The sequence below is a fragment of the Tachysurus fulvidraco genome, chromosome 14 (assembly GCF_022655615.1).
Source record: "Tachysurus fulvidraco isolate hzauxx_2018 chromosome 14, HZAU_PFXX_2.0, whole genome shotgun sequence".
NCBI classification, from domain to species: domain Eukaryota; kingdom Metazoa; phylum Chordata; class Actinopteri; order Siluriformes; family Bagridae; genus Tachysurus; species Tachysurus fulvidraco.
This window is the reverse complement of record NC_062531.1, coordinates 19875589-19901734: the sequence shown is the minus strand read 5'-3', so window position 1 is coordinate 19901734 and position 26146 is coordinate 19875589. Positions and strand designations below refer to the sequence as shown.

The following is a 26146-nucleotide window of genomic DNA, read 5'->3' as shown; positions in this document are numbered from 1 at the left end:
GTAGAAGATGGATGGATGGATTCACCAAAGAACACTTTCATGTGGATTTAATTATAAATTATATTAATTATAAATGATATAAAAAATGTACACAATATCAATGTTAAATTGATTGGATATAAATGTAAAAATCAGTGATTGTCAAAAAACAGTAGAAGTCCAATAAACATTTTAAACACGTTCGAGGTCCATTCATCTGATAGCCTGTGCAACAGAGCGACGCTGTAGCTGGATGTACTTTTGAGCCTGGTGTGGATTTGGATGGGGTTCTTTTTGGCTCCTCTCCATCCTCTCTCTGTGCCTTGCTCCATGTACCTCCTTGCTCTGAACTGGACTTATGTACAGTGGCCTGCTTCCTAAAACTCTGCCATTCATCTTAATGATGGCATTTCTGGCTTCATCAGCAGATGTGAAAGTGACAAAGCCAGTGCCTTTGGGGCGGCCATTCTCCATATTGATCTGTAAAGGATACAGGTGAAGAGATACAAAAAGCAAAGAATGAGCATTATATGCACTACAATACAGTACTAAAATTAGATTGCTCTCCAAATTCAAAAAATAAACTAGTTAAATATTAAGCAATAAAACATCCAGCTACACAATCATCTCCTTGAGCTGCAAGTGCGTGCTGGTTTTGATATGAAAACGTGAATAAAATGAAGGGATTAGTAATTGTAAGTAACCTTTGCATTGATGACAGTTCCAAAAGGGTGGAATTCTTCTTGTAGCCGTCTGTCATCCACATTGGAGTCAACGTTCCTCAGCAGTAGTTTTACTGTCTGCAGAACAGGTAAAAGTCAACACCCAATGTGTTAATTGTGTCAATTACTAAGCTGATTAAAAAAATAAAATAAAAAATAGCACAGCTGAGAAGAACTAGTACAAAGGCTTAAACTTTAATGTCAGCATTGTACCTTTAAGTCCGAATGTCGCTTTTGCATTACGATAATAAGATTCAATGTGTGACATTTAACACCTTAAACAATTTAAGGATTGTAATTAGTTATTTTCGTGATCATCTACATAGAAAAACTGTACCTTAGTGTTCTTGCTGAGACGTTCCTTATGGAGCTTCTTGTGTTTAACAGCCATCTGCATGACTTTGGCCTGCTCCTCTACCTTCTGCTCCTCTACCCTCTTCTCTACATTCTTCATCTCCACTTTCTGCTCCTCTACCTGGTTGATTTTATCTGTGCTCCAGGGATTCTGGTTTAAACATAAACAAGAGATAATTAGCATATTAAGAATAAGACACAACTGAAATAAGATTTATGTTATGTATACCCAACATATTCACAATCATTTTGTCTTACATAGAAACAGAAGGGTGCTACATTCTCCAGCGCATTGTCTTCAGCATCCATGATTTCACCCCATGTAAGTTTTTTAGCAGATGGAGATGTAGACTGTTGTAGTTCATACATAGGATCAGGCTCCATAGTAGGCACAGAGTTGGAAATTGTCTGAGTTTGGAGTTGAAGAAAGAAACAGAGTTAGCTTTAAAGGTACTCGGTTCTTGAGGCACTTACAGGTACTTTATATACTCCTTTAATATCTAAAGGCTACATAAGACGTAAACATTACTCTTTCCACTTAGGTAAAACAGCTGGGATTTTATGTTAAATCACTGTGAAGAAGTGAAGTGCTAACAAATAAATTAAACTGCTCATTAATATAGCTTTATCAGAACAAAAATCTTTATCAGAATAAACTGCTAATTAACATAACTTTATCAGAATAAAAATATTTATCAGAACAAACTGATAATTAACATAACTTTATCAGAATGAGATTTGGTTACAACTTACAATTGGAAAAAGTCTGAAGAAAAACCGAAAAACTTTTGTGGTAATTGAAGTCTGTGTTTTTGCTCAGCGATGTGTTTAGTTGTTTGTTTTTGAATGTTTGTTTTTGAATGTTTGCATGCTCAGTGTCACTCGGCAACCCGCCAAGCCCCTCCCACGACGCCCCCCCCACGACGCCCCCCCCCCCACGACGCCCCCCACCTGCACACTCTAAACCCCCCCTGCACACTCTAACAACTCCCCTTGTTTGTGAGGGAGAAAACTATTTATTAAATAATATGACACTTTCTGACTGTACATCAGGTTTTTCAAACTCAAGCTCTGCTCAGGTCGCATTAGTGGTTTTATAAAACCATTATGACCTGTAATAATGCATATATATTGCCTGGACAAAAAGAGTTGTTGGACATTTTTTTGCTTTGATTACAGAAATCATTCGCCAATCAGTGTCACAACATTAATTACCAATCAAGATCTTTTTTTTTGATGAATGAAGAGTTGAACCTCTGTGTAGTTTTCTCAAGCACATCCCAAAAAGATTCTCAGTGTAAACGTATTACTTATTATTTTAAACCTCGATGTGACACAACAGCGACACCTCCTGGTGGGTTCTCCAAAAGTTTCTTTAATTGTTGTATATGGTGTATAATATTAATTTTTAATATAGCTTGGCAATAATAATGGGAGTCTTTGTGGGACCGATCAGAATTAAAAACGTGTGGATAAAATCATATAATGTTCTCCATCAAATAGTGCTTTTATAAACATTGAAAAACATTGAATGAATAAAATCAATACCAAGTGCATGTATGCATTTCGGTATTCATCCAGACGAGGTGTTAAAGGCAAAATGAAGGAAACTTAAAATTAATCACTGGCGCCATCTGCTGGTCACGTCTTTTTCATTTCACACTTTGCCTTTTAATTTCCATGTTTACCAAATATGCAAGGTGCATGTGGGCATGGCTACGTTTACATGCAAGGTGAATATGGAATAAGAGATTTTAGCTAATATGAGCAGGCGAGTCCCAAAAAAATCCCAAAAGAGTAAATAACGTGTAAACTGCCTTTGATAGCTGTTTATCATAGAAAACTGGATTTTAACTATGTAAAATGCTGTTCATTTTAAACTATAAACTTTCAGACATTGTCTGTGTATTGTTTTGACCCAGGTTTGCCTTTTGTGGTGTTGCAGCTGCTTTCTTTCAGTCTTTTGCTAAAGTACCACCTTTGTTGCATTTCTCTGATTTAGTCTCATATAATAATAATGATATTATGTAGTTTTCATGACAAGAGTATTTCTAAAGTGTATATTTGTCCATTAGATCAGTCAATGACCACAATAATCACAATGTAGGTGATCCTATAAAAACAAGCACTTAAATAAAAAAACAAACATACAAATGAAGAAATAGAGATACTGTAATTTACTGTAATTTAGTTTCATGGTTTCACATTCTCTCTGTTGCTTTTAGCAAGTAAAGTATTTTGCCACAAACCAGGACAGTGAAAATGATATATATTTATACACTAGCCAATTTAATTATTTAATTACAACTATTTAGTTGATTTTGTAATATGTACCATGCTGACTAGTCTAGATGTGGCATAAGCTATGTGTACACATTTAATTTTAGAACTGTGAACTTCGCACGTTTATTTCATCCTGAAGTGCATCCTAAAATCACAATGATACTGGAGAAAAAGTCTGTGTACTGCTGATGAATTCATAGTATTTACTGAATTTAGAGCAATTATTTATTCAAACATTTAATGTAAAAAAACAAAAAACAAAACAAAAAAAAGTCCTTTGTGAGTTCCAAAAATTAAGACAAATGTAAAAAAAATATAAATTTTGGTGAGTTCAGGTCTGAATTTTTATTGTGTGTATTATCTACAACACGATGCAGTCTAGAATATAAAGCTGGGATTCTTTGACACTGGCCCTGTGCATTTTCATAAACGCCTTATGAATGCGTTTTAACTGCATCGAACGTATTCGTGGACCTATGTGGCCTTATAGACGTTTCTATGCAGCATTAATCGTCTGAAATTTTGAGCATAGCCATGATGATGCTTAGCAACCCCCGACTAATGACAAAGGGATCCAGAGACCCCCACGAGTATTTGGTTTCGTTATGTGCACATCACAGCGAGTCGGTGTTTTAAGAATAATAATTCTTCAACAAGAACCGACAAAGAACAAATGGGATTGTAAGCTAAGCGAATGTACAGCTTCCTGCGTATTCGAAATGCATGTTGCGTATATTTTGTTCTGCTCCTATCACAAATGCATAGGCTGTATTGTCTGAATTATTCATTTACAAAACTCTACGTAACGGAAACTGTTTATGTCCTGGAGATGATTCAGTCACATGATTTGTTTCTTCTTTACTTCCTCTTTTTTCCTTTTCAAATTTATCACTAAAGACCCATGTGAAAGCAAAGCCCTGCTGTTATTATGCTAACGGTGCTACATTCATAAGCACCGATAGCGATATTTGGCATTTTGTGTAAATTAGACAGTGGTGGAAAAGGCAGATATAGAATACTGAACAATTTGATTAACTGGATCTATTTACACTTCATCATCCTGCATTCAGGGGAAGAAACAGAAGACTTAATTTATTACTAACTTTCGAAAGGTTCTAGGTCGACAGAAGTTCTTTCCACCACTGCACAAACTGATGTTTCTAAGTTTTGGTAGATTTCAGCGTAACTCTAAAAGATGTAAAAACCAGATGTGACATCAACATGATCTAAAAACCCGAACGTCATCGTGATCCGTCACTCCGTGCAGGATAAACCTACTTTGGGTTGGTTATAGAGACACCGAAGGGATGTTGGGAAAGGGAACAAGAAGAGGAATTGGGTGGAGTGTGAAAGGGAAAAGGGTGGATGGAGTCTGACGGGAAGGAGGGGACGTATTGGTCCGTTAGTGAGAGTGCATGCTGTTCATGATGTGTTCCTGGTGGATGTCCAGTGTGCTGCTGTGGTCCTGGTTGTGCTGCCCAGGGCTCAGGTCCTCTTCTCAGAGCTGGGCGTTCTTCCGTATTTCGTCCAGGGAGTACTCCTTAAGGATGGTCCCGTTCTCAAATACTGTCACAAGCATGTCCTGTGCCACACACACGGGCAGTGTTTAGTAAAATGATCATCTCTGTATTTCCGGATTGTTTGAAAATAGATTTGTTAACCCTTTTTGTTTGGTGTGTATTATTTTTTCACATTGAATTAACAACAACAACAAAAAAATAAAACCCCTTTTCCCTTTCACAGGAAAATGGTTTATATCTACATTTATATTTGATCGTAAAACCTCACTCACCTCCTCTGGTTTGCCTGCCCCTTGTTCCACCGTCTCTATAAACCCGTTCGAGTTTCTCCTCAGTGACAGACGATCTCGCTTCGATCCCTTAGACGGGTCCATCACTGGCTGCTTGTACACGTGTATGACTTCTCTCATGTAAAAATAATAATAATAATAATAATAATTTAAAAAAACAGTAACTCACCCCTTTGCCGCTACTCTTCACTGGATGATGCGCACGTAAGCACTTTATAGCCTACAGAGTTCAGGGAACAGCCAAAACACTCCTCTAAAATCTTAATCACCTGCAAAGAGAGAGAGGGAGAGCAAGAAAGAGAAGATGATTTTTATTATACAAATAAAAAAATGAACACAAGGCTGTGAAATCACTAGAGTACAATACATAATCTTTCTCTCCTTCCTTGCTTTTTTGGTTCCACCCCTCTTTTTTTCATTCCGTTTCACTCCATCTTTCTTGCATTCCTTGCGTTACAAAAGAACAGGTCGTTTCTCGGACAAAAGACCCCGATGCGTTTACAGAAAACAAAAATCCAATAATGTGTGAAGTTTGAAATCCAACAGGAACCAAATGCAGACTGAAATGTCCTTCAAATGTCCTAATGTTATTCCCTTTAGAAGATTCTAGAAGAAAAACAGCATAGAGATGTCCTAATGTTATTCCCTTTAGAAGATTCTAGAAGAAAAACAACATAGAGATGTTGCTGAGAGAATAAGTAAGTGTTCTTTCCTCGGTCATACTTGTACTATTTATTACTTTCGCTCTTGCCCTTCTCTGACTTTGCTGGTTGCAGATGTTCACCACCAGATCACCCTAAACACTGGAGGTCACCTACCTTCAGCAGCGTCTCAGTGGGGTCTCCCGAGTCGGGCCGGATGACGAGGGCCGAGTCTTCACTGCGCTCCAACAATCGATCCTTTAGCTTGTCTCCCCAGATGTGCTTGCAGGCCTTGAAGATGTCGTAGCTGTCGCTGACCACCGCCATGGGGCCTGAGGGGAACTGGTCCAGCAGGTACTCATACGCCTCCTTCTCTCTGTTCCGGCCCCAGGAGATGATGGTGCTGCAACACACACACACACACACACACATACACACACACACACACACACACACACACACACACACACACACACAGTTTAATTCATTGATCTAAAATGCTAAAAAATGTCACTCAGATGATAATGATTGAAAAAATTCACAATTTAGAAATGCTTATATTTGAATATATGGAAAGAAAATTCATTATATTATAATTATATTTCATTTCAAATTAGAATTTTAAATGTAGTGTTTAAAATGTTTCACTCATTTTCTACCGCTTTATCCGAACTACCTCGGGTCACAGGGAGCCTGTGCCTATCTCAGGCGTCATCGGGCATCAAGGCAGGACAATTTTCCAGAGATGCCAATCAACCTACCATGCATGTCTTTGGACCGGGGGAGGAAACCGGAGTACCCGGAGGAAACCCCCGAGGCACAGGGAGAACATGCAAACTCCGCACACACAAGGCGGAGGCGGGAATCGAACCCCGACCCTGGAGGTTTGAGGCGAACGTTCTACCCACTAAGCCACCGTGCTCCGTAAAATGTTTCATTTGAAGTAAAATCTAAATATATAATTACATTTTATTTCATTCCTGTTGATAAATTTTCTGTCTTATAGTTTATTTTTTGAACTATTTTAACTATTATTTGAAGCTCGAAAAAAATTTTCATTTGCTCTAAAAATAAAAAATTAGTTCTTATTTATTATTTTATGTATTATAATGTATTTTTTATGTACAATGCTCTTCATAAGAACTTTGGATATGCAGATAAAAAGAAAGTGAAACCTGAGTGTGTGTGTGTGTGTGTGTCACCTGTGCTCAGCAGCAGGTATGGGGAAACCAGCCATGGGGCAGTTGTAGTAGCGCTGAACCATGAGGACCCCGGCCACTGTGTCCGTGCTGGAAAAGTTCACCAAGTGAGCGGCTCCTCCCAGCGCTGCTGACTGCACACGTGTATGAAAGAGATGGAAAAATATTATGAGCTGCGTGTGCACGTATGTGAGTGTGTGGAGAGGTCACCAGTTTTTCTGTCCATAAAGCAGTTAATGCTCGTTATTTAGATGTACACAGTATTGATTTTCAGTACACATGATTATTTATTGGTCCTTATTTAATGGTCCTTATTATTAAATATTTAATGGTCCTTATTGTTAAAGTCCGATATCACAGATAAATCCGTTTTTACTATTGAAGACGTTTTTGCTTGAAGGTTTTGTTCATTATCGTTGTTTTTTTAATAGTGGTTTCTTTAGCAATGTTCTCTGGGCTGCAAATCTTCCAGCTTATCTTTTGTATGTTCACAACAGATATAATGATGCTACGAAATTCTGCTGAATACGCATGCAATAGATTTCTGTCTAACTATTGGCTCAACAGGAAATAGCTGTCTGGACAAGAAAGCAGGAAGTGCTCGGAGTTAAACCGGTCAACATACGGTTTTGTCATGTTAGAATCAGAATACGATTGTGAATGAAACATAAAAGGTAAAGTGAAGTGACATATGGCTAAGTATAGTGAATTTGAATATTCAGAATTCGTTCTCTGCATTAGACCCATCCAAAGAGCACACACACACACACACACACACACACACACACACACACACACACACACACACACACACACACACACACACACACACACACACACACACACTCTGTGAACATACACCCGGAGCAGTTGGGGGGTTCGGTGCCTTGCTCAAGGGCACCTCAGTCAGGCCGGCCCGAGACTCGAACCCACAACCTTAGGATTATGAGTCAGACTCTCTAACCATTAGGCCATGACCTGCCCTTTATTACGCAGTTCCAGTGAAGAAATCTACACAGATAAAGAAATTGTTGCGTTATATTACAAACCAGAATTGGGAAATCAGCTCCAACCATCTCGAGTCAGACTCTGCGATACTAAGAGGAGATGTGAACTCCATGTGAACTTTTGCAACAACACAACATTTGTTAGACTGCATATTTATAATCACACCCTCCAGTGTCACCCATATGAGGAGGGTTCCTCTAAGGGAGTTTTTCCTCCCCATTGCTGCCTGAGTCACCTCAGACTTGCTCATTGCTCATAAATACATACACATTGTGAACTAAATCTATCTAATATTAATCTTGAATTTTGTGTTCTATTAATCTTTCTATTATTCTTTATAATAACCATTTGTTCTATGTTTATGTTCTGTAAAGCTGCTTTGAGACGATGTCAGTTGTAAAAAGCGCCATACAGATAAATTTGAATTGAAATGTTATATCTGGAAAAACGTGCTGAAAAAGCAGCATCCAAACATCTCATGATGGGTAGAGTCAAAGAGCTCTCCCAAGACAGAACAAAGGCACCGGATTACCGACGGATTCAACAACCCCTAAATGCTCCTGTAAGCACCACTGGGGCAATTATCCACACTTGGAAGGAATGTCACTTCGCTATCGACCAGCCACAAACAGCAGCTCCTCAGAAAGCATGTTGAATCTCGTCTACGTTTCACCCACAACGCTTGTAAAAGCTGCTGCCTTACGCTGCCTTGCCTCGGTGTACTGCTTTTTCTTAGTGTGTCTTAGTTCATATTAACACACCATCAAAATCATCGATATTATGATTTCTTTATTTGTGTAGATTTTTTTAAGGCCGAAAGCTCACACGAATTGCTGCACTGAAACTATATTTAATTACGAAAACAAATTTCCCCCATTGTACATATTCTTATTCATAGAACTGGCTGATTAATATTCCAGATTGGACTAGAGTTGGGAATAGAATTGCTGTAGTTTGTATATCTAGAGTTGTGCAGATAAAACTTAATAAAGAGGGAGATAAAGAGTGATAGAAACAGAGATTGCAAGAGAACAAGAAAGAGAGTGAGAGACAGAAAGAGAAATGCATAGAGAGAAAGAGAAAGAAAGAGAATGAGAGATATCAAGATATACGTAGAAATAGAAAGACAGGCAGAAAGAGATAATGAATGAGAGAGAGAATCAGAGAGAGTAAAGGAGAGTAAACAGAGAGACAGAAAGAGGAAAGGCGGTTTCCAGTTTCTCGGTAACGTGACGGCTGTGTGTGTACGGCCGCCGTAACTTAAGCAAGTTGTTTCAGGGCCAAACAATAAACGTATAAAATGTGTGAGGTGTCGTTCTTCTGTATTCTTACATGACTGTATAATGGACTGTGTGTCCAGACAAGCAGTGATTCTCTTTATTTTTTAAAACAGATAAATAAAAACGACAGGTTTGTGAGCATCGTTCTGCACGATCACACACACTGATGACAGACGTTCTGCTTTACACTATCATGCAGTGTGAAAGTTAGGTCAGCGAGGTTGCTTTTCCTTTTTCCTCTTATCTCAGGGAGTGTCTTATTGCCTGTACACCGTGTCACTGTTCTGAGCTTCTTAAACAAGGGCAGATCAGCACACAATGGCATGGTGTTTATCACCTGAGACAGACGTCTGCTGGCTTTTCAGACACATACCCTTGTCTGTACCCTCCAGTGTCATGCTTATTACTCAACCCAGTCATGTCAGGTTTGAGTGAATGCTTTCCTAAAATATACCTTAATTGTATTATTAACCCAGTTTAACACACAGTGATTCAAAGTGCACAATCAGCATGGCTCATGCTGGAAGCCAGCCGAAGGTATCAGAGACTTTTCCCAGTCTGTTTCATTTCATAAAACTAGCTGTATATTAACTCACTTTCTTACTGATGCCATTTTATTTACGACCTTCTCTAATGTGATGATTAATAGATTCTGGCCACAAAGTCACGAGTGTAAGCAAGCGTGTTTGTAAACCGACTCCGGAAAGCACTATAACTCATCGTAAAGTAAAGAACTTCAACGATAAACTTGCTTTTTGTTAATTGCAAAATGTCGATTAGGATGTTTGTGCCTAAGCCATAATAAATTAGCGTTAGCATGGACTCTTACCTCCTGAGAAGAGACTCCTCTGTAACCGAAATCATGCAGTTTGTACTCCAGACCTTCCAAGCTTCCTGATGTTGCCTTCAGATGTTTGGCGAGGATCTTTTTGAATTCCTGGGAGATGGTTGCCATGGTGATGGGGTACCACATTTGGACCAGCATAGTCTCTGAGGGGACAAAGAGAGCAAGGGGGAATGTGAGAGAGAGAGAGAGAGAGAGAGAGAGAGAGAGAGAGAGAGAGAGAGAGAGAGAGAGACTCCCTCTTGAACTTAACGACCCCTGAGTTTGATTAACTGCCAAAATGGGCTTGCAACGTGACTAAAACTGACAGAAAACCTGAGGATTTTCTATGGGAAATAAACTGCTCATCTACAATCTAGGTAGAAATGTAGAACAGATATACCTGTGTATTAAGGACAGACAGACAGACAGACCACCTAAATGGTATACCATCAGATCAATCAACCAATCAACAGACAGACAGACAAACAGATTGTCAGACAGATTACACCAACAACGTATATACAAGTGATTGACAGTCCGACAGCCCAAACACACAGACCGACTGACAGACAGGCAGACGGACTGACAGCGCCAACTTAATGACAGACACACCAATTAGACCCTGAGACAAAGACCAGGTTTCCAACTGATAGAGAGGTTAATTGACTGACAGACAGAAAACAACTGACAGATTTATTTGATGATGATAAATTGCCAACCAATCTGAAAACTGAATGTATAAATAATGTCTGTCAACATGGATGCTTGCTGACTGACACAAAACTGACTCACAGACAGACAGACAGACAGACAGACAGTTAGTCCTTTGCCTTTTCTTCAAGTCTGGGTTGAAAGCAGCATAAAATCCAAGGACTGCAGTCTACTGCACATGATAGAGCGCTTGGTTTTAGTGTATAACATTTTACAGTTGAATAAAGTTATTATTCTAAACTGAGCATTTGAATGTGAGGTTTGAGAGCCTCCCTGTTCAGGTTCACTGGGTCATGAGTTCAGCCTCAGTGACCGCCGGCCATTATAATCAAAGCAAGCAGCCAAGTATGTGCTGGAAAAGAAAAGAGCCTGAGTCAGACTCGGCCACTTGCACAATGGCACAACAGGACTGTGATTAAAACACACCCAGAGTGTTAACCCTTTAGGGCAACATTTTTGTAAAGCTAAAAAAAAACAAAAAAACAAACAAACAAAAAAACATCAAAACATGTTGCAACATGTCTTTAATATTGTTTCCTCCTTGCTGTGGTTTTAGAACAATTAAAAAAATAATAAGCGTAATACGTAGATTATAAAGATTGAAAGTCAATCTGTAGCCTGTACGCAGTTTGCTGATCAAGACTTGAATTTAGCGAGAAAGGTCACAACTACAAGTTGAAAGAGACAAATGGGAAACCAATACCTGGGTTTATATAGGCACAGAGCAGTTCAACTCCGCGAGCACTGAGGCACTTTCTTTCCCCTTGCTCAGCACTGCCTAACCGTTGTCCGTGAGTCACGTGATTGTTAAAGAGCCATGGTAGCTCGTAGATGTTATTTTTTTTAGTATGTGTTCACATAAATATTCATTTTGAAATGTCAAAGCTAAAAACAGTAATCATAAACATCATTATCTCCCCGTCCTCAGTTATAACACATAACTACGACTCTTTAAGAAAAGAAGAAATACCTCAATGTAATTGGTGAGCCAGAAGAAGTCGGCGTCCGTGTTCTCTGTATTATGTAGAACTGTGCAAAAGGTGTAAAACCGGGAGGTAGTGCTCAATACATGCCTGACTGCCTGGCACAATCTCTCTCTCTCTCTCTCTCTCTCTCTCTCTCTCTCGCTCACACACACACACACACACACACACACACACACACACACACACACACACACACACACACACACACACACACACACACACACACACACACACACAATTTAGAAATACCAGTTAATTTTCAATGCAATGTCTTAGCGTGTTTGAACTTGGAGTCTTTTTTGTGAAAAAATAAATAAAGAATAATAATAAAAATCACCAAATAATGAAATAAAAGTCTGCAATATTTTATTTCATTATTTGGTGATTTGTATTATTATTCTTTATTTATTTTTTTCAAAAAAGACTCCAATATATATATAACAAATATATATCAAAAGGATTGCAGTGTGTTTCTCTAAAAATAAATGAATTTCATTTTGTCGTTTTTAAGAAATATATAATTATATAATTAAAGTAGAGTTCATATTTTGCTGGAACTCTGACAATATCCTCAATAAACCAGGTTAGTGTGAGGTCTTAGATACAGACAGATGCTCAGTTACACTGGTGTGACTTATATTATCATTTATATTGCTTTATCTGTAGCCACAGTGGGCAGCTCAATGATTGTTTTAAGGGCAGTCACACTCTGTGTTGATATTGATCACACATTTTTATTTATTTTTTTTACTTGTCTGAACATGAAAGAGAAAGTGTGATGTTCTCACAAACCTGCATATCCATCTAACATGTCTGGGGAGTTTGAGAAAATACTACTTTGATCTGACATATTAACACGTTATCATATTAAAGAATACATATTCATTATGATCAACGGGGCTTTTATTTATTTATTTTTTTTTTGAGACAATAGTACTTAGTTTTTTTTTAAACTATTAGACTCTTTTTGTTTATTATTTTGGCATGGGCCCAACCTAAAGAGACACCATTGTACAGTTGTTTGAATATATTATTTATTCCCTGTCTGAAAATATACCAATACCGTTTCCTATAAATTATCTTTTCAGTCTTTTGGTTTTTGTCTCAATTTATAAAGGTATCAAGTCACTGAATCCTGAGCTATAACTCTGTGCAGCTCAACCCTAGACTGGGTTGTAAAGAAAACTAGAATGTACATTTCCTGAAGAAAATGTGAATGGTGCTCCCCTCATCGTGCTGAGTGTTTTGATATATTTGACATGTCCATGTTGTGCTAACTTTTTGATTTTGCTTATTTTAGGGCGGGGCTACACGTGACATCAGTTCCCCTCATCGGGCTGTGTATTGATATATGACATGTCCATGTTGTGCTAACTTTTTGATTTTGCTTATTTTAGGGCGGGGCTACACGTGACATCAGTTCCCCTCATCGGGCTGTGTATTGATATATGACATGTCCATGTTGTGCTAACTTTTTGATTTCGCTTATTTTAGGGCGGGGCTACACGTGACGTCACGTGAATAACCGGTGGGGTGCCAATACTTTTGGACAAAGGTTGCTACTGAATCTTTGTCCGGAGTAAGGTCCTAAAGGAGCTCGTCGAGTTTGGTGTAAATCGCTCGAAAACTTGCCGAGTTATAAACCTCCAAAATGTATAATGGAAGTCTATGGGGGGAAAAGCCATTTTTGAGCTTCCGTACCGGGAATTCCGGAATTCCGATCGCTTATAAAAGTCATAGCACACCTCTCCTCAGTGAGCCAGTCAATTTGACACCTCATTCATTGGTCTAGGACAAAAGCTGTGGGACAAGTTACGCGCCGAATTTTGTCCGGCACAATAACAAGAATGTTGCTTTGCAAGCACCATTAACTACTGCTGACATATTAGATTAGATTCAACTTTATTTTCATTACACATGTACAAGGCAACGAAATGCAGTTTAGGTCTAACCAGAGTGCAATAGTAGCAAGTGCAGGATATAGTATTTACAAAAGTTAAATATTTACATTAAGTATTTGCATATAAAATGTTACCATTGTTCAACTGTTCAGTTCAGCTGATCAGAAGAAGTTTTTGCATGGATATAGTGTCCATATTCTACATTTTCCCCTAAACGTGCACTTTTATTCTTCAGTGTGTGATTTGACATTGCTGTTTTTTCCATTTTTGTACTGTGCCTTTAAGAGTGATATGTTGAATTTTCTCTGTTCCATTTGCCTCCCTTAATTGCGCTTCATTAAAAAAATATTCACCAAAGAACACTTTCATGTGGATTTAATTATAAACTATATTATAAAGCATATAAATAATTGACACAATATCACTTAGTTAAATTGTCTTTATTTAAATTTTAAAAAGTTTAACTATATAGCAGACGTTTTGTCAAATCTGAAGCAGTGATTGTCCAAAAACATTAATAGTCCAGTAAACATTTCAAATACATTCAACATTCATCTGCTGGCCAGTACAACTGAGCGGTGCTGTAGCTGGATGTTCTTTTGGGCTCCTCTCCATCCTCTCTCTGTGCCTTGCTCCATGCACCTCCTTGCTCCGAATCGGACTTATGTACAGTGGCCTGCTGCCTTCATCTTAATGATGGCATTTCTGGCTTCATCGGCAGATGCAAAAGTGTCAAAGCCAGTGTCTTTGGGGCGGCCATTCTCCACAATGATCTGTAACGGATACAGGTGAAGGGATACAAAAAGCAAAGAATGAGCATTACACAGTACAGTAGTAATACAATACAGTAGTAATACGTAATATGATTGCTCTCCAAATTCAAAAAATAAACTAGTTAAATATTAAGCAATAAAACATCCAGCTACACAATCATCTCCTTGAGGAAGGGCACATTGAAAATGTGAATACATAAAAGACCAGAAAAAACGAGCTGGAGGATAAACAATATTATTAAGTATATTTCTAATATAGTTATTTGAGACTCTATTTTGTAAAATATTTAGCACGTGCTCGTCGTGTAATTACTTAGTCTCACCTCTGTGACGTCATATACAGCGCCCGTCATATAATAAAATATCACGTTAGCGGTTTTTTATTTTTATTTTAAGCTATTTTTCTTCGTTCATAGTACAACAGAACAACTTTTATAACACATTATATTACTTTTGTCAGTGTTTTAAGTGCAAATATAATTATTGCAAATTACATTTTTTTTCTTCATCAGCTCAATTCTGACCCGTGTTACACATGCATGTTCCTTTTGTAAAGGAAAAAATAAACTAGTTAAATATTAAGCAATAAAACATCCAGCTACACAATCGTCTCCTTGAGCAAGGGCGTGATGGTTTGAAAACATGAATACAGGAGAGTGAAGAAATAAAAATGTAAGGATTAGCAATTGTAAGTCACCATTGATTACGGTTCCAAAAGGGTGGAATTCTTCGTGTAGGCGCCCGTCATCCACATTGCAGTCAAGGTTCCTCAGAAGTAGTTTTACTGTCTGCAGAACAGGTAAAAGTCAACACCCAGTGTGTTATTTAAGTCAATTACTAAGCTAATGAAAGAAACAAAACAAAAAATAGCGCAGCTGAGAAGAACTAGTACAAAGGCTTAAACTTTGATGTCATCATTGTACCTTTAAGTACGATTGTCGCGTTTGCATTATGATAATAAGATTTAATGTGTGACATTTAACACCTTAAATAATTTAAGGATTGTAATTGATCATTTTCCTGATCATCTACATAGAAAAACTCATAGAAAATAACAAAGAACATTCATAGACTCATTCACAAATGAACTCTGAGACACAAATATGACCATATATAGAAACAAAGCATGTCCTGTCAGGCCTTGATCTGCAGACAGACTTTACTGCTGTACCGTTCCTTGTGGAGCTTCTTGTGTTTCACAGGCATCTGCTGGACTTTGGCCTGCTCCCATTCTTATAAAGCTATGTTAATTAGCAGTTTAATTGATTTGTTAGCACTTCGCTTGTTCACAGTGATTAAACATAAAACATTTTTGAACATGAATAATCTCAAACACTTCATTTCAATAACTAAACATCGTATTATTTTGAAACTCACCAAATCCGGGGGATTTCAACACAATTAAATCAATCCCATCGGATGCTACTGGGTCCACAATCGACTATCATCCACTTCAATATCATCAATCAACGCACTAAAATAACCCAAATAAGTTTTACACAAGAGTTATGACATCATACAACATTATTTATGCATATTAAACAAATATGATTGTCATATTTGCCTTTTAATCCGCTTTGAAACACCTGCGAAGCACGTGCTCTCCGTTTTTATTTATTTATGTATATCAATTCACATCCTCAAACATAGAAGGCCAGAAAAAATGAGCTGGAGGATAAACAATATTATTAAGTATATTTCTAATATAGATATTTGAGACTCTATTTCGTAAAATATTTGTATTAGCACGTGCTCTTCGTGTACTTAGTCTCAACTCTGTGACGTCATATAAAATATCGTTAGCGATTTTTTTTTTATTTTAAGCTATTTTTCTTCGTTCATAGTACAACAGAACAATGTTTCTGTCAGTGTTGTAAGTGCAAATATAAATTGCAAATTAAATTTTTTTCTTCATCAGCTCCATTCTGACCTGTTAGTTCAGCTGATCAGAAGTTTTTGCATGGATATAGCGTCCATATTCTACATTTCCCCTAAATGTGCACTTTTATTCTTCAGTGTGATTTGACATTGTTGTTTTTCCTTTTTTGTTCTGTGCCTTTAAGAGTGATATATGTTGACCTTTCTCTGTTCCATTTGCTTCCAGGTATTGTGGTTCATTAAAGAAATATTCACCAAACAACATTTTTTATGTGGATTTAATTATAAATTATATTAATTATAAATTATACATAACACATAACTGACACAACATCAATAAGTTAAATTGATTGGATTTAAATGTAAAAAAGTTTAAATATATTTGCAGACATTTTGTGAAATCTGAGGCAGTGATTGTCCAGTAAACATTTCAAACACGTTTAAGCTACATTTAACATTCATCTGCTGGCTGGTGCAACAGAACGACGCTGTAGCTGGATGTTCTTTTGGGCTCCACTCCATCCTCTCTCTGTGCCATGCTCAATGCACCTCCTTCCTCTGAACCGGACTTACAGTATGTACAGTGGCCTGCTTCCTAATACCCTGCCATTCATCTTCATGATGGCATTTCTGGCTTCATCAGCAGATGCAAAAGTGACAAAGCCAGTGCCTTTGGGGCAGCCATTCTCTAAAGTATATTGATCTGTAAAGGATACAGGTGAAGAGATACCAAAAGCATAGAATGAGCATTACATGCACTACAATACAGTACTAAAATATGATTGCTCTCAAAATTCAAAAAATAAACTAGTTATTAAGCAATAAAACATGCAGCTACACATCTCTGTGAGATGCAAGTGCGTGCTGGTTTTGATATGAAAATGTGAATACAGGAAAGTGAAGGAATAAAATGAAGGGATTAGTAATTCTAAGTGACCTCTGCATTGATGACAGTTCCAAAGTTCCAAAAGGGTGGAGTTCTTCGTGCAGCCGTCTGTCATCCACATTGCAGTCAAGGTTCCTCAGCAATAGTTTTTCTGTATGCAGAACAGGTAAAAATCAACACCCAGTGTGATGTGTCAATTACTAAGCTGATAATACATAAATAAATAAATAAATAAATAAAAAATAGCACAGCTGAGAAGAACTAGTACAACGGCTTAAACTTTAATGTTATTATTGTATCTTTATGTACGATTGCCGCTTTTGCATTATGATCAGATTCAATGTGTGATTTAACACCTTAAACTATTTGATTATTAATTTTCCTGATCAACTACATAGAAAAACTCTAATAGAAAATAATAAACAACAACATATTCACAAATGAACTCTGAGACACAAATATGACCATATATAGAAACAAACATGTCTTGTCAGGCCTTGATCTGCAGACAGACTTTACTGCTGTACCTTAGGGTTCTTGCTGTAACGTTCGTTATGGAGCTTCTTGTGTTTCACAGGCATCTGCTGGACTTTGGCCTGCTCCCATTCTTATAAAGCTATGTTGATTAGCAGTTTAATTGATTTGTTAGCACTTCACTTGTTCACAGTGATTTAACATAAAATACTTTTCAACATGAATAAACTCAAACACTTCATTTCAAACAACTAAACATCATATTATTTTGAAACTCACCAAATCCGGGGGATTTCAACAGTGACAACAACCTTCTGAGCCTTCCAGTAGCCACAGCATGCCCCTACTGGACCATATCGATGGGCCCATTAACCACTGATAACATCCATTCAATAGTGTGATAACATTCGAAGCGGGTGATTAAATCATCCCATCGGATGCTACTGGGTCCACAATCGACTACCATCCACTTCAATATAACCAATCATCGCACTAAAATAACCCAAATAAGTTTTACACAAGAGTTATAACATCATACAACATTATTTATGCATATTAAACAAGGATGATCGTCATATTTGCCTTTTATCCGCTTTGAAACACCCGCGACATGCGAAGCGCGTGCTCTCCGTTTTTATTTATTTATCTATCTATATAATCAATTCACATCACCAAACATAGAAGACCAGAAAAAACGAGCTGGAGGATAAACAATGTTATTAAGTATATTTCTAATATAGTTATTTGAGACTCTATTTTGTAAAATATTTGTATTAGCACGTGCTCTTCGTGTAATTTCTTAGTCTCACCTCTGTGACGTCATATACAGCGCCCGTCATATAATAAAATATCACGTTAGGGTTTTTTTTTAATATATATATAACTATTTTTCTTCGTTCATAGTACAACAGAACAACTTTTATAATACATTATTTTACTTATGTCAATGTTTTAAGTGCAAATATAATTATTGCAAATTAATTTTTTTTCTTCATCAGCTCCATTCTGTCCTGTGTTACACATGCATGTTCCTTTTGTAAAGTGTTCCCTTTACAGTTGTTTCATTGGATGCGACTGTATTCCTGGTCTGAAAATTAAAGCAGGCAACAGATCTGCGAATGTCAACATTGTAGTCTGTAAGATTGAACTCTGTCCCTCTCTCCACCACAACATTTTCAGGGTAAAGGCTTCCTACATTTTGCTAATTCACATTTGCTATGTAGCAGGAATACCACATTTGAACTCATCATTGTTGAACTCAGCTCAAAACTGTGTTGTAAAGAAAACTACTGCTGACATATATAATGTTATCATTGTTCAACTGTTCAGTTCAGCTGATCAGAAGTTTTTGCTTGGATATAGTGTCCATATTCTACATTTCCCCTAAATGTTCACTTTTATTCTTCAGTGTGTTATTTGACATTGCTGTGTTTATCCTTTTTTGTTCTGTGCCTTTAAGAGTGATATATGTTGAATTTTCTCTGTTCCATTTGCTTCAATGTATTGTGCTTCATTAAAGAAATATTCACCAAACATTTTTTATGTGGATTTAATTATAAATTATATAAATTATAAATGATATAACTCATAAATAAATAATTGACACAATATCAATAAGTTAAATTGATTGGATTTAAATGTAAAAAAAGTTTAAATATATGTGCATACATTTTGTGAAATCTGAGGCAGTGATTGTCCAAAAACATCAATAGTTTAATAATTTTTCAAACACGTTCAAGGTATGTTGCCAGTCTGACAGAGCGACGCTGTAGCTGGATGTACTTTTGAGCCTGGTGTGGATTTGGACGGGGTTCTTTTTGGCTCCTCTCCATCCTCTCTCTGTGCCTTGCTCCATGTACCTCCTTGCTCTGAACTGGACTTATGTACAGTGGCCTGCTTCCTAATACCCTGCCATTCATCTTAATGATGGCATTTCTGGCTTCATCAGCAGATGTAAAAGTGATAAAGCCAGTGACTTTGGGGCAGCCATTCTCTAAAGTATATTGATCTCTAAAGGATACAGGTGAAGAGATTCCAAAAGCAAAGAATGAGCATTATATGCACTACAATACAGTACTAAAATTAGATTGCACTCCAAATTCAAAAAATAAATTAGTTAAATATTAAGCAATAAAACATCCAGCTACACAATCATCTCCTTGAGCTGCAAGTGCGTGCTGGTTTTGATATGAAAATGTGAATACAGGAAAATGAAGGAATAAAATGAAGGGATTAGTAATTGTAAGTGACCTCTGCATTGATGACAGTTCCAAAAGGGTGGAATTCTTCGTGTAGCTGTCTGTCATCCACATTGCAGTCAAGGTTCCTCAGCAGTAGTTTTACTGTCTGCAGAACAGGTAAAAGTCAACACCCAGTGTGTTAATTGTGTCAATTACTAAGCTGATAAAAAGAATAAAAAATAAAGATTTCACCCCATGTAAGTTTTGGAGCAGCTGGAGATGTAGACTGTTGTAGTTCAGACATGGGATCAAGCTCCATAGTAGGCACAGAGTTGGAAATTGTTTGAATTTGGAGCTAAAGAAAGAAACACAGTTAGCTTTAAAGGTCCTAAATTCTTGAGGCACTTAAAGGTACTTTATATACTACTTTAATGTCTAAGGGCTACATAAGACCTAATCATGACTCTTTAACCTTAAGTAAAACAGCTGGGATTTTATGTTAAATCATTGTGAAATGTGAAACAATGTGACATATTATGTCCTCTACAGTATTTTTCTATTTCTTTATATTCAAATCATGATTTATAAACAGATGGCTCTTCAATACAATGAAACAGAATTGTCCACATTTTAAGTACGTAAATATTTGAATTACTTGTTACAACCTGTGATTTTGTGGACTATATTGTGTTCTCAGTACACGTCTGCGTGCAGGTTGATTCTAGGCCAGAGTGTCCGGCCTGCCCTGATCCTGCCTCATATCGAGGTCCTCATCACTGATCAGCTATATAAAGAGGTACTGTAGCAGAAGAAGAAGGTGGAGGATGTTAGAAATGGTGTGTTTATCGTAGTGTTGTTGAGATAGTGATTACTGTGTTTCAGGATACTTCCTGTTCTGATTATGAGCTTGGATTTCCCTTTTTCACACACACACACACACACACACACACACACACACACACACACACACACACACACACACACACACACACACACACACACACTCTATATATATGTGTGTGTATATATATATATATATATATATATATATATATATATATATATATGTGTATATATATATATATATATATCACTGTAAATTTTACTCACTGTTTCACTGGTAGTAGGGATGTAGCTGCTTTTATTTCTTTGGGAGTGGGTTCCTTTTTCCCTTGTGTGTTTTTTGGTAGAGAGTCAGGGAAGACCCACGGTATTTTTCTTTTCTTTTCTTTTCTTTTCTTTTCTTTTCTTTAACTATTAGACTCTTTTTGTTTATTATTTTGGCATGGGTCCCGCACTAAAGAGACGCCATGTACAGTTGTTTGTATAATATATTATTTATTCTCTGTCTGAAAATATACCAATACCTTTTCCTAGAAATGACCTTTCTGTCTTTTTTTGGTCTTTGCCTCAATTTATAAAGCTATCAAGTCACTGAATCCTGAGCTCTGTGCAGCTCAACCCTAGACTGGGTTGTAAAGAAAACTACTGCTGACATATATAATGTTATCATTGTTCAACTGTTCAGTTCACTTCAGGTTACCGAGAGCAGCTGTTCTACTGGTATTTTCACTATTGCTGACAGGTACAGTGTTTCTTGGGTTATATCAGTGGTTCTTAACCTGGGTGCAGATCTGATTTCAAGCCCGGCAAAATTCAGCCTTCAACTCGACGAGACCACAGACGTTTCCAATCTAAGTGCGCTATGTGAAAGGCGACTTGATAAAGGAAGATTTTTTATTTTGTAAGCCTCTTACAACAACACCTAAGGCAGCTGATGTGAAGAAACTTGTGGATGACTTCTTCAAAAACAACAATCTTTCGTGGGATATGGTTTCTGCAGTTTGTTCGGACGGAGCTCCAGTCATGCTGGGATGAAAGTCTGGTTTTGGTGCGCTAGTGAAAGCTGATGCACCACACATCATTTTTATGCATTGTATTCTGCACAGGCATGTGTTGGCAACAAAAAACGACACTGGCAGAAGTATTAAAAATTGTAGTGGAATGCGTGAACTATGTGCGAAATTTTGCTCTGAGACACCGCATCTTCAGTGAGCTGTGTAAAGAAATGGGCTCTGAATTCGCGGTACTTTTGTACCATTCTAACTTTCAGTGGTTATTCTGGGGACAGGTGCTGAATCGTGTTTTTGCCCTGCGTGTGGAATTAGCAGTGTTTTTGCAAGAGCACCAACATTTTCATGCAGATTGCTTGAAAAATTCTGAGTTCATTCTCATTATAGCGTACATGGCTGATATCTTCGCAGCTCTAAATCATCTCAATCAACAGATGCAGGGCGGTGGAGTCAACATCATCGAAGCGGAAGAAAACCTGAAGGCTTTTCAAAAAAGCTACCGTTATGGAAATGACAAATAGAGAACGATAACTTCGCAAACTTTCCCCTGCTAGACGACTGTGTATGTAAGATCGAAGATGCATCTGGAATCGGAGACAATTCTTTACCCGTGGAACTGAAGCAAGCAATTGCCACGCACTTAGATGAGCTTGCAAAGTCTCTCGACGGATAATTCCCTACAAAAGAGTCTTATCCAGCATGGGTGAGACAGCCATTCATGTTTAGTGTTGAGACAACGGATGTCAATGATGAATACCTGGATGAAATCATTGAAATTCAGCAGAGCCAGGTCCAACAGCAACTCTTCAGAACAACAACGCTCTCAACGTTTTGGTGGCAACAAATGGTAATGTACCCTGTTATTGCTAAGAAAGCTCTGGAGATTTTCATACCGTTTGTTACAACATATCTTTGCGAGCAATCATTTTTGAGGATGCTGGACATAAAAACGAAGAAAAGGAACAGACTTTGTTTTTGTTTTTGTTTGAAAATCATGTTTTAATGGTTTTGTTCTTTGAACACAGTGATGTTGATGCACGGTTCATTTTGTGCACCAGTAAAATATATACTTATGTTTTGAATTTGAAAAAAATCTTTTTTTTTTCCAATTAAGAAGGGTTAGGTGAATGTGCATATGAAACTGGTGGGGTTCAATACCTCCAACAAGGTTAAGAATCACTGGTCTAAAAGCTACATAAGGCCTAATCATGACTCTTTAATATTAAGTAAAACAGCTGGGATTTTATGTTAAATCATTGTGAACAAGTGAAGTGCTAACAAAGCAACTAAACTGCTAATTAACAAAATTTTATCAGAATATTATTTGGTTACAAGTCACCATTGTAAAAAGTCTGAAGAACAATCAAAAAACTTTTGTGGTAATTGAAGTCTGTGTTCTTGCTCAGCGATGTGTTTAGGTGTTTGTTTTTGAATGTTCAAGGCAAATTGACTTAATCTTTTTTTTGTTGTTGTTGACGATTTTTGTTTATTCATAATTCATGTATGTATCTGTGATTGTACTTTGCACATTATGATGTGTCTGTCTTTTGAATCAAAAGTCTTTGACCTTGCTCATGGTCACCTCCCTTATTTTGTAATGCTCTTTCTCTTATTTTAGGCTTGGGCGTTATCTATTGTGACGGCGGAGGATACACCGGAGCATGCACCGCCGCCTGGCGCAGCCGAAATACCGCTCCTCGCCCCCGAAAGGCTATAACAACCCAGAAGGAATAGGTGGAGGTACAGCACCATGGACAGCGCCGCTGACAAAGCGCTAAAACGGATTCAGCGCCGCTGTATCAGCGTGCAATAGGGATATACTGTAGCTGCTTTTATTTCTTTGGGAGTGGGTTCCTTTTTCCCTTGTGTGTTTTTTGGTAGAGAGTCAGGGAAGACCCACGGTATTTTCCTTTTCTTTCACTAATCCTTAGACTCCAAAGAGACGCCATGTACAGTTGTTTGTACAGTATATATTATTTATTCCCTGTCTGAAAATATACCAATACCTTTTCCTAGAAATTACCTTTCTGTTTTTTTGGTCTTTGCCTCGATTTATAAAGGTATCAAGTCACTGAATCCTGAGCTATAACTCTGTTCAGCTCAACCCTAGACTGGGTTGTAAAGAAAACTACTGCTGACATATATAATGTTATCATTGTTCAGCTGATCAGGAGAAGCTTTTGCATGGATATAGTGTCCATATTCTACATTTCCCCTAAATGTTCATTTTTATTCTTCAGTGTGTGATTTGACTGCTGTGTTTTTAATTTTTTTTTACTGTGCATTTAAGAGTGATATATGTTTAATTTTCTCTGTTCCATTTGCTTCCCTGTATTGTGCTTCATTAAAAAAAATATTCACCAAAGAACCGGATAAGCGGTAGAAGATGGATGGATGGATGGATTCACCAAAGAACACTTTCATGTGGATTTAATTATAAATTATATTAATTATAAATGATATAAAAAATGTACACAATATCAATGTTAAATTGATTGGATATAAATGTAAAAATCAGTGATTGTCAAAAAAAAGTAGAAGTCCAATAAACATTTTAAACACGTTCAAGGTCCATTCATCTGATAGCCTGTGCAACAGAGCGACGCTGTAGCTGGATGTACTTTTGAGCCTGGTGTGGATTTGGATGGGGTTCTTTTTGGCTCCTCTCCATCCTCTCTCTGTGCCTTGCTCCATGTACCTCCTTGCTCTGAACTGGACTTATGTACAGTGGCCTGCTTCCTAAAACTCTGCCATTCATCTTAATGATGGCATTTCTGGCTTCATCAGCAGATGTAAAAGTGACAAAGCCAGTGCCTTTGGGGCGGCCATTCTCCATATTGATCTGTAAAGGATACAGGTGAAGAGATACAAAAAGCAAAGAATGAGCATTATATGCACTACAATACAGTACTAAAATTCGATTGCTCTCCAAATTCAAAAAATAAACTAGTTAAATATTAAGCAATAAAACATCCAGCTACACAATCATCTCCTTGAGCTGCAAGTGCGTGCTGGTTTTGATATGAAAACGTGAATAAAATGAAGGGATTAGAAATTGTAAGTAACCTTTGCATTGATGACAGTTCCAAAAGGGTGGAATTCTTCTTGTAGCCGTCTGTCATCCACATTGGAGTCAACGTTCCTCAGCAGTAATTTTACTGTCTGCAGAACAGGTAAAAGTCAACACCCAATGTGTTAATTGTGTCAATTACTAAGCTGATTAAAAAAATAAAATAAAAAATAGCACAGCTGAGAAGAACTAGTACAAAGGCTTAAACTTTAATGTCAGCATTGTACCTTTAAGTCCGAATGTCGCTTTTGCATTACGATAATAAGATTCAATGTGTGACATTTAACACCTTAAACAATTTAAGGATTGTAATTAGTTATTTTCGTGATCATCTACATAGAAAAACTGTACCTTAGTGTTCTTGCTGAGACGTTCCTTATGGAGCTTCTTGTGTTTAACAGCCATCTGCGTGACTTTGGCCTGCTCCTCTACCTTCTGCTCCTCTACCCTCTTCTCTACATTCTTCATCTCCACTTTCTGCTCCTCTACCTGTTTGATTTTATCTGTGCTCCAGGGATTCTGGTTTAAACATAAACAAGAGATAATTAGCATATTAAGAATAAGACACAACTGAAATAAGATTTATGTTATGTATACCCAACATATTCACAATCATTTTGTCTTACATAGAAACAGAAGGGTGCTACATTCTCCAGCGCATTGTCTTCAGCATCCATGATTTCACCCCATGTAAGTTTTGTAGCAGCTGGAGATGCAGACTGTAGTAGTTCATACATAGGATCAGGCTCCATAGTAGGCACAGAGTTGGAAATTGTCTGAGTTTGGAGTTGAAGAAAGAAACAGAGTTAGCTTTAAAGGTACTCGGTTCTTGAGGCACTTACAGGTACTTTATATACTCCTTTAATATCTAAAGGCTACATAAGACGTAAACATTACTCTTTCCACTTAGGTAAAACAGCTGGGATTTTATGTTAAATCACTGTGAAGAAGTGAAGTGCTAACAAATCAATTAAACTGCTCATTAATATAGCTTTATCAGAACAAAAATCTTTATCAGAATAAACTGCTAATTAACATAACTTTATCAGAATAAAAATATTTATCAGAACAAACTGATAATTAACATAACTTTATCAGAATGAGATTTGGTTACAACTTACAATTGGAAAAAGTCTGAAGAAAAACCGAAAAACTTTTGTGGTAATTGAAGTCTGTGTTCTTGCTCAGCGATGTGTTTAGTTGTTTGTTTTTGAATGTTTGTTTTTGAATGTTTGCATGCTCAGTGTCACTCGGCAACCCGCCAAGCCCCTCCCACGACGCCCCCCCCACGACGCCCCCTCCCCACGACGCCCCCCACCTGCACACTCTAAA

General features: G+C 37.4%; 2 protein-coding genes, 1 long non-coding RNA gene and 1 pseudogene across 6 annotated transcripts; all 4 read right to left on the bottom strand.

The window, feature by feature from the left end:
* Positions 1-53: 53 nt before the first annotated feature.
* On the bottom strand, positions 54-26040 carry LOC113656238 (polyadenylate-binding protein 1-like). Of its 3 annotated transcripts, none has more exons than XM_047823121.1 (5): positions 25936-26012; positions 1314-1463; positions 1039-1206; positions 684-779; positions 54-459 (listed from the first exon to the last, which is right to left on the bottom strand). In XM_047823121.1, the coding sequence occupies exons 2-5, from the start codon at positions 1437-1439 to the stop codon at positions 193-195; spliced, it is 657 nt and encodes a 218-aa protein (XP_047679077.1). In that variant the 5' UTR covers positions 1440-1463; positions 25936-26012; the 3' UTR covers positions 54-192. The 3 variants fall into 3 exon arrangements, with proteins under 3 accessions (XP_047679077.1, XP_027022818.1, XP_027023193.2); XM_027167017.2 differs by lacking the exon at positions 25936-26012 and adding an exon at positions 1809-1930; XM_027167392.2 differs by lacking the exons at positions 54-459; positions 684-779; positions 1039-1206; positions 1314-1463 and adding exons at positions 24221-24586; positions 24811-24906; positions 25166-25333; positions 25441-25590 and having other exon boundaries at positions 25936-26040.
* On the bottom strand, positions 3669-11749 carry LOC113656116 (annotated as a pseudogene).
* LOC113656055 (polyadenylate-binding protein 1-like) lies at positions 14122-15756 on the bottom strand. 2 transcript variants are annotated; one of them, XR_007144808.1, is made up of 3 exons: positions 15645-15753; positions 15171-15261; positions 14122-14473 (listed from the first exon to the last, which is right to left on the bottom strand). XR_007144808.1 is itself a non-coding variant. In XM_047823122.1 (3 exons), the coding sequence occupies exons 1-3, from the start codon at positions 15702-15704 to the stop codon at positions 14363-14365; spliced, it is 267 nt and encodes an 88-aa protein (XP_047679078.1). In that variant the 5' UTR covers positions 15705-15756; the 3' UTR covers positions 14122-14362. The 2 variants fall into 2 exon arrangements, 1 of the variants encoding a protein (XP_047679078.1); XM_047823122.1 differs by having other exon boundaries at positions 14122-14478; positions 15645-15756.
* LOC113656056 lies at positions 16629-18529 on the bottom strand. Its single transcript, XR_003443853.2, has 4 exons — positions 17991-18529; positions 17765-17853; positions 17289-17388; positions 16629-17054 (listed from the first exon to the last, which is right to left on the bottom strand). It is a non-coding gene; the product is annotated as an uncharacterized LOC113656056 (long non-coding RNA).
* Positions 26041-26146: the final 106 nt, after the last annotated feature.

Coding starts and splice junctions, on each gene's coding strand:
- LOC113656055 (XM_047823122.1), bottom strand. CDS start 15,704: ATGGGAGCAGGCCAAAGTCCAGCAGATGCCTGTGAAACACAAGAAGCT. Junction 15,262..15,644: donor AAGAAGCTCCACAAGGAACG/GTACAGCAGTAA, acceptor CCTGTTCTGCAG/ACAGTAAAACTACTTCTGAG. Junction 14,479..15,170: donor TTTTGGAACCGTAATCAATG/GTGACTTACAAT, acceptor ACCTGTATCCGT/TACAGATCATTGTGGAGAAT.
- LOC113656238 (XM_027167392.2), bottom strand. CDS start 25,566: ATGGAGCCTGATCCTATGTATGAACTACTACAGTCTGCATCTCCAGCT. Junction 25,334..25,440: donor TAGCACCCTTCTGTTTCTAT/GTAAGACAAAAT, acceptor TGTTTAAACCAG/AATCCCTGGAGCACAGATAA. Junction 24,587..24,810: donor GAACTGTCATCAATGCAAAG/GTTACTTACAAT, acceptor TATCCTTTACAG/ATCAATATGGAGAATGGCCG.